At 41.7% G+C, this 8,616-nt stretch overlaps 1 protein-coding gene across 1 annotated transcript; it reads right to left on the bottom strand.

Moving 5' to 3' along the window:
• Nucleotides 1-2,009: 2,009 nt before the first annotated feature.
• On the bottom strand, nt 2,010-3,622 carry LOC115680746 (acyl transferase 4). The gene is made up of 2 exons (XM_030604580.2): nt 3,183-3,622; nt 2,010-3,079 (listed from the first exon to the last, which is right to left on the bottom strand). The coding sequence occupies exons 1-2, from the start codon at nt 3,588-3,590 to the stop codon at nt 2,207-2,209; spliced, it is 1,281 nt and encodes a 426-aa protein (XP_030460440.1). The 5' UTR covers nt 3,591-3,622; the 3' UTR covers nt 2,010-2,206.
• Nucleotides 3,623-8,616: the final 4,994 nt, after the last annotated feature.

The raw sequence follows: 8,616 nt of genomic DNA, 5'->3' as shown, positions 1-8,616 counted from the left end.
GGTAGTGGGGATACTAGTATCATAGATGAAAGGTTCAACTCTGCATTCTATACAGAGAAGGAAAAAGTTTGAAAGAGAAGAGAATTACAGATAGGACAAACAAACAAAAAATAAAAGAAAAAGTACACTAGAAGTGACATAACTTTCATGAAATGTTCACTTAGTTCTCAAACTTTTCGAGAGATCAATTCAGTGAAGCTTTAGTAAAAAAAAAAACATTCACTTCACTATCAACTCCGATTTAGAAGATCGGAAATCCAACGTGACAATATTATCCGACGTTGTAATAGTATAACATAAATGCTTTAGAACGACATCGCTACACATGCTTGCCCCAAATTCTATTAGAATTGGAGACAAATCGGCTCAAATTTCCCCTCTTTTCAAACCCTAATTTAGACCGAAGTATTTTGGTGAATCTTGCAATGGCATGTTTCCTCACCAACTATATCAAACAAGCACATATCTTCTTCAAACCCTATTTTCACAACCGAGGATTTGGGGACAAATTCGGCCTCTTGTTCAAATCCTAACCCTCAATCAGGGATTTGGGGCAAAATTAGTAATCCATTTGGGGGTTTAATCCATTTTTACCCAATTACAATTTTTGGACAAAATTGTCCCTACCTTATTTGAGACAAGGTTTACTCTGAATTCTGTTTTAAGAAAATGACCCCACTTTAAGTCTTTATTTAAAAAATTTTCTACTTTTTTTTTCCTTCATTTTTTGCACTTCATGCTGTGGTTGTAATTTCTCGACATTGAACTTGTTTTTTTCTCTTTTTGCTGAAATTTAGGAGGTGGAACTTGGACCATTGCCTATGTAGGATGGGATGAGACATCTCATAATTGTATCAAACAACTTTGACTCCGTTTGTTTCACAAAAAATGAATAATTTAAAAAATATTTTCGTAAATATAATTGCTTGTATCACTTGAAATAATTAATCGATGAAAAATATTTTCATTATGAATTATCTAAACATTTTTATGGATAATGAAAATATTTTTCGTTTATTCGTTTTTGTAAATGATATGAGAGAATATTTTACAAATTATTCATTTTCCACAAAACAAACGCACCCTTAGGCTCCGTTTGTTTCACGGAAATGAAAAATTTTAAAATATTTTCCTAAAAATGATCGCTTATATTGCTTACAAAAATAAACAAAAGAAAAATGTTTTCATCATCCACAAAAATGTTTAGACAAAAATTATTATTGGTAATGAAAATATTATCCGTTGACTATTAATTTCAAGCGATACAAGCGATCATTTTTAGAAAATTATTTTTCAAATTATTTATTTTCCACGAAACAAACAAAGCCTGTTAGAGATAAATTTCTTTCAATAATGTTCATTCAAGGTTTTAAATCAATGCTCAAATCATGATCAATGCCTCAATCAGAAATTAGTCACGTCAATGCAACGAGACCTGAGAACTGGGCCATTGACACGATCGAAATTTTTTTACCCATGGGCAATTTTTTTTAAAATTATGTTTGTTTTCTGGGTAGTAAAATGTATGTCATTTTGTTGCCTAACAATAAATTGGATAGAAAGTGATAAAATTATCAATTTTGTTATATGTTCTCCTTTATTTGAAGCCCGGAGAACTTGTAAAAAATTTCTTTGTTCAAGGATGTAAATCACCTTAACTGGTAATTCCCGTGCCTAATCATCTCTTCTTGTCTGTTTCAGTCAGATTGCTGTTAAATCACGGTTACTTCGGTCACTTGAGCCAAGAAATATACCTTCGCATCCTAGGTCATTAAAATCAATCGCCGTCACGATTGTTTGAAAGATCAAGAGTAACGTTAAAATGCAATTCTTTTTTTAAGGCATGGTTAACGTTGTTTCGGTCACTTTATCACCAAGTCTGATCATCGGGAAACCTCCAGTTAGACTGACACATGTTTTCATGGCCACCTGAGCCTTGAGCTTTCCTATCTTGAGCTGTTTGGCAGGCCCAGTTCCAAAGTACCAATCTTGAGAAACCCATAGTCCCCTTTCCTTACAACTTCGGTTCCCCCTGCAATTTCTGTAAAAGATGCGCTCTTCTCCATTACATGCCAATGTCATCACACCAAAGCCTCTGGCCCAAACAAGGAACAAAACAGTGTCTTCAATACAGAGGGCTAAACTTTTGCAGATAGATAATTTATGTTTGTTGGCGGTCCTCTCATGGATCATGCTCGGAGAGCCATTAGAAGAGCTTCGCCATCTGATCTAGCAGGGGCCGGCGATGCGCCTCCTCAATGCACCAGGTCATCAGCCGCACACCTTTTCTCGGCAGAGGAAGAGACCCCACAATACTAGCGGGTATGATGCTTGATCCTTGTATAGGAACAATGTGCATGGGAGGCCCCCAACCATAGTCGACCTGGTTGAAACCAAGCCGGCCCCATTCTGATAGAAACAAGGTGGTGTAAGCGAGTGGCGGCGCGAACGGATCGGCACCATGTTCCAAAGGGTCTCCTTTCTTGAACTTTTCAAACTCAGAGGGCAGCTTTTCCTTGGCTTCTTGAATGATCTTCACCGCATCACTGAAAGATGCCTCCTGAAGCAGCTCACTGGAGGCTTTTACTGTGACAGGGAAGAAGCAGTTTCCATAGAACCCGTCAGGCAACGGAGGGTCTAGGAGTTGACGGCAGTTAGCGAAGAAGACGAGGCACACCTCAGTCTCAGGTTTTAAGCCTATTGCCCGCGTCCGCGAGCTCCAAAAGCTTGCAGCCACGGCCTCAAAGGTGGAGCAATTTCGGCCTGTAGATTCGCGAAAGATTCGCTTGAGCTCGTTGATGTCTTCCAGGGGAATGTCTATGTTGGCATGTTGTAGTTGGTAATTCGGCATAGGAGGTGGCGGGATTGGCAATGGAGGAGCAGAGACATTATCACTTTTAGATTGAGAGGTGGGAGTAGGGAAGAAGTGCCTATACCACACCGGTTCAATGGCGGGACGCTCGAGGCCTCTCGCAAACTCTCCTAGTGCATTCAGGAATAGAGCAGCTCCTAAACCATCACAAATGCTGTGGCAGAATATCAGCCCCATCACGAACCCACCGCAAGCGAATCGAGTCACCTGAAATAGTAACTTCAATTAGTATCGGAAACGGGTCTTTTGAGAACAAATTTTGAATGGCAACTTGAGACGGCTGCAATAAACTAGAGCCTAGTATCCTGACCTGCATTTGAACCAGTGGTTCTCTCCTTTCAGGGTCCTGAAGCTCACAGGGAAGAAGCTCGTCATACGGGATCGACATGACATCCTCAAAATAATCGACAGATTCGAGTGTACAATCTGCCGTAGCCTCGACAAACCTCACTCCTTCCGCAGAACAATCTATCTGAAGCTCGCTAGGGACGGATTCTACCAGCCTCCCGGCAATAGGATAATATGGAACCAGCGCCTTGGACAAGGCTTCCTTTACAACTTGGGCAGCATCAGGGCCGTGTCTAAAGACATGGAGCGTCCGGGCATTGCATCTCAGGACCGGTATTCTATCGATGGCCGAGAGATCCAATACATGCAACGGAGTTTTTTGGGATGGTTTGACGAAGGACTCGATCGATCGGATCACCGAGATAGCCATGAAAGACAGTACCAATGGATGAGGAGCTAACAAGCTTAGGATTGAGAACGAGGGACTATAGATTATGCACCATTTTATAGGGCGCTAGTGTGGGGTGGCAGATAAATGGGTGCCTTCACGTTATAAAATTGAACTCTTTGCTTGGAAGTTCAAAATTGGAGTTTGGTGTGGAGATGGAATTGTGCTTTTGAAAATTGAAGATAATATTTTAATGGGTCAGGTATGAAGTTACAGTAACTTGCCTTTCAATGCCCATTTGACTAGCCGCATGAAGGACCTTTTCTTTTTTCTGCAATACCAACATGGGATTGTGGCATTCCTAAGGTACTCATGTTGTATTTCTTCTCATCGATGTAGTGTGGCAGTCCATCAAATGCGTTTTGGGCCACTAATGTCTATACACGTCACCATGACATGATGAAATGTCCACACGATATTGGCGAATACGAAAATTCGTATCGAATATAAAATGATAATGTGACGAGAGTCTACCCATTAACAAGCACCGCACATAACCATTGAGTTCCCGGATAACCTTCCATCACTATAATGCCTCTCTCGGTTACAAGTTAACGTTCTATTTTTTTTGGGTCAAGGGTTACAAGTTAACGTGTTCACGAGCTCAAGTCTCCGTTCACTCTCCCCTAAGATGATCGAGAGTTAAGTATGGTCTCTTTTACTATTTTTGCCCCCTATTCATCATAATATCTACAGCCAAAAAATGAATTCGCGACATTACAAAGATTAGCGTAACGAGACGTGTCATGAACTGGATGGTCGTGCATTTACCAAAAATAGATAAAAGTGGGGAAAATGTCAAACTTTCTAATGAGTCCAGATAAAGTGTCGTGCAACTAGGTTTACAACCAAAATAGATTCTGGGGCATTACAAAAATTAGCGTAATGAGACATGTCTTTAACTGGATGATCGTGCATTTACCGAAAATGGTTAAAAGTGGGCAAAATGTCAAACTTTATAATGAGTCCAGATAAAGTGTCATGGAACTAGGTTTATAGCCAAAAAAGATTTCGTGGCATTACAAAAATTAGCGTGATGAGACGTGTTTTGAACTGGATGGTCGTGCATTTACCGAAAATGGATAAAAGTTGGCAAAATGTCAAACTTTCTAATGAGTCCAGATAAAGCGTCGCGTAACAAGCTTTACAGCCAAAAAAAATTTCGCAATATTACAAAAATTAGCGTAACAAGACATGTCTTGATCTGGATGGTCGTGCATTTACCAAAAATGGATAGAAATGGGCAAAACGTCAAACTTTCTAATGATTCTAGATAAAGTGCCGCGCAACTAGGTTTGCAGATTACTTTTTGCTGCTAAGATGGAATCTGATCCAATTTTGAAAGGATGGTTTTTGCTTCCTCTTGTGTATTTCAATCATTCTGCTTTTACGTATCATTTTAAGGAAAAATCTATTAACATTGAAAGCATGGAAAAGGCTTGCCGTTGTAGTTGGGCCAATCATCCTCCTGAAAGCATGCGACTAGGTTTACAGCCAAAAAAGCCAATCATCCTCCTGAAAGCATGCGACTAGGTTTACAGCCAAAAAAATTTCGCGACATTGTAAAATTTAGCATAACAAGACGTGTCTCGAACCGGATAGACGCGCATTAACCGAAAATGGATAAAAGTGGGCAGAACGTCAAACTTTCTGATGACTCCAGCTAAAGTGTCGTGCAACTAGGTTTGCAGAACGCTTTTTTGCTGCAAAGATGAAATCTTATCCAAGTTTGACGGGATAGCTTTTGCTTCCTCTAGTGTATTTCAATCATTCTATCTTTTACATACCATTTTAAGAAAAATCTATTTAACACTGGAAGCATGGAAAAGGGCTTGCAGCTGTATAGTTGGGCCGATCCCAAAAGCCCAGCCCAAGAGCCCAGTTGCATCAGGTCAAACACCAGCGGTCCTTTGCCTCATGACTCCAAGGTTCCAATCATGAGGGTGGCACTGCTGGTGGAGGCCAGCACATTCACATTCCAACCCACCACTCAAATAAGAATGAACGAGTTTTTCAAGAAAAAAATATATTGTTGAGAAGAAAAATTTTGATTTCAAGAAATTGAAAATTCCAACTTTCGTTATTTTTGTTTGATAAATAGGTGTCCTAAAAGCACTCCTAAAAAAAATTAATTCAAAAAAAAAACTACCGAATTTACCTTGAGCGATAATTTTAGCCCGAACTTTTTTTTTCGTCTCATAAAAAATCATTAACTTTCACTCTAGTTCCAAATCTAGCCTCCGTAATGCAAAATTTTCAAATTATTCGGGCCGATTTTAAAATTTAAGCGAAAGTTCGTGATTTTTTATAAGACAAAAAAAAATTCAGGTTAAAATTGTCACTTAAGAAAAAGTTGGTGTTTTTTTTTTTAAATTAGGTCTTATAGAAAAGATAAAACGGGGGATTGTTTAAATACTTAAATTGACTATCTGTTTAAATATATACATATATAGTTTTTCATGCTGGTCCATGATGAGAGATTTGACCTCTTCACATGGCAATAGGCAAGAGATTCCAAATACTATCACACTATCCGACATTTTAGATGTTGATTATGTCTTTTAAATAGAACTAACTCACCCGAACATTATTGATGATTTTTCGTCTTTTTTTCTATACAAATTAAGCGATTGATTTCCTCGAAATTCGAGTAATTCGAGCCCTTCTGGTGATGGATTCGAATCCCCCGATCACTTCTCGATCTCAAGAAGCTCTCGTTCGCCTGCAGCGTATATTTCGTCGTGTCATGAAACGAGTAGGATAGCTACGGGTTTACTCGTATTAGGACTATCGTAGGAAGACAGAACCGGTTCGATCAAAATAAGTAGCAGCTCCGACTCGAACCCGACATCCCATCATGGGTATGGACTGATACCTAGGGATGATTGTTCGCACCGATCGCGCACTGCCCCTTTAATTTTTAATAATAGAAAGAAACCTTGAAATTCCATGGAGTTTGTTGGGTCTTATTATTTATATTCATTTGATCACCACCTACTCAATTACCATGATATAAGTCAACCCCCTGTAGTTCACTTTTCTTCCGATCGCCGCCCCATCTTCCCCAGTCAAAACTTAAAACCTTAGGCGCTTTCTGAGATCACATATATTCATTGAATCGCACGTGCTTTTATTGAAAATCCGTCACAAAGTACACGTAGCGACCTTATAATATCACGAGAAAATTTCAAATAAAAACCTGAAGTAGGATCATTTCCTCAAAAGATGGCACGGAATGAATCCTGTTTCATTCGATAACCCTCGAAACACCTTATATTCAATGCTCCTTCAATTCGGCGGCCCAAAGCAGAAACTTTTTTTTGTTACAAAATTGCCCCTGCTCTGGTCACTGGAATTAGCACGTCGGCGAAGATTTGACCGGCCAAACTTTAATTCGAAACGATGCCCAATCTGAACCCTCGCTTCAAAAGAGACGACCCCTGTTTCGGACTTTCTTTTTTCGAACTTTTCGGCGATAAAAAGAGTTGTGCTGGACCAAAACAACGAAATGGGGACTTTTTCTTTTCTTTCTCTTTCTTTTTTTTTTAAATCAGTCGGCAGTCACCCACTAGGAAGCCACACAACACCAGCGTCCATTATTCTCGCTTTTGACCGTGTTCCAAAAACAGGAAAAACTGAAAATAAAAAGGGAAAAAACCACCAAAAACCCCAAATTTTGCCATCTGTGACACATTTACTCCGAACTTTTTTTTGTGACACCAAAAACTCCGAACTTTGCTTTTTGTGACACATTTACTCCAATGTATTTAGTCCATGGGCATTTTCGTCTTTTTTGCTTTTTCTTTTTTTTTTCTTTTTTTTTCCTTTCCGGCGAGGGGGGGCCTCGCCGGATCCGGCGAGGGCTGCCCTCGCCGGCGTCGAGCGAGGGCGGCCCTCGCCGGATCCGGCAAGGGCGGCCCTCGCCGGCGTCGGGCGGGTTCGCCCTCGCCAGGCGAGCGAGGCGGCCCTCGCCAGGCTCGGCGAGGTCGACCCTCGCCGGCGTCGGGCGAGGGTCGACCTCGCTGAGTCGGCGAGGGCCGCCCTCGCTCGCCCGGCGAGGGCGACCCTCGCCGGCGTCGGCGAGGTCCGCCCTCGCTGGGCGAGCGAGGGCGGCCCTCGCCCGACGCCGGCGAGGGTCGACCTCGCTGAGTGGGAGGGCCGCCCTTGCTCGCCCGGCGAGGGCGAACCTCGCCCGACGCCGGCGAGGGCCGCCCTCGCCGGATCCGGCGAGGCCCCCCCTCGCCGGAAAGGAAAAAAAAAGAAAAAAAAAAGAAAAAGCAAAAAAGACGAAAATGCCCATGGAGTAAATACATTGGGGTAAATGTGTCACAAAAAGCAAAGTTCGGAGTTTTTGGTGTCACAAAAAAAAGTTCGGGATAAATGTGTCACAGATGGCAAAATTTGGGGTTTTTTGTGATTTTTTCCCAAATAAAAAATATGAAAAAAGAAAAGAAATAAATAAAATTTTGGCGGGATAACGCTGAGGTGGCGATCCCGGATTCCACCAAATGTTTTTTCTCTCCTTTGGCTTTTGGCTTTTGGCTCTGGCGCCCTGATGCGTCATCCTTCGATGGGGATTCGTATCTCTACGTCTCTACTTTACTCACACGGAAGGATGCCGACAGTGACCACACGCAGTTCGCCATTGCCCCCGTTCGCCCTTTTAGCACGAAAAGAAGTCTCGCAACCAAACAAAAAGCACTCGAATCCAAGCAAGACACTGATCTCAGATCTTTTCTTTGCTTCCTCTGCCCTTTTTTTTCCAACCCCCCCTGTGGCCGTGAACCACCTACCGTTGATCTTGCATGTCAAGTTCGTCCTTTAGCGAGGGAGCCCAAAAAGGAGAGAGAGTGAGAGAGGAGGAAAGAAATGTGATAGCCCTGTTCTTTGCTGGTCAAAAGAGAAAGCAAAGCACGTCTATCCATCCACTCTGGTTTATGCCGTGAACGGGTGAAAAAAGGGTATGCTTTTTGACGTGGATTTGAAGGAAGGGAGACCAAAGAGGCAA

This window comes from Syzygium oleosum, unplaced genomic scaffold (assembly GCF_021117445.2).
Source record: "Syzygium oleosum isolate NSW1041296 unplaced genomic scaffold, Sole_v2.1 Sole_v2.28, whole genome shotgun sequence".
NCBI classification, from domain to species: Eukaryota; Viridiplantae; Streptophyta; class Magnoliopsida; order Myrtales; family Myrtaceae; genus Syzygium; species Syzygium oleosum.
Note: the sequence above shows the minus strand (reverse complement) of the source record. Positions and strands in the feature narration are given on the sequence as shown.

Bases quoted from the DNA above. Each gene is read 5' to 3' on its own strand.
- LOC115680746 (XM_030604580.2), bottom strand. From the start codon at position 3,590: ATGGCTATCTCGGTGATCCGATCGATCGAGTCCTTCGTCAAACCATCC. The intron at 3,080-3,182 runs GTCAGGATACTA...TTACTATTTCAG, and splicing joins AACCACTGGTTCAAATGCAG to GTGACTCGATTCGCTTGCGG.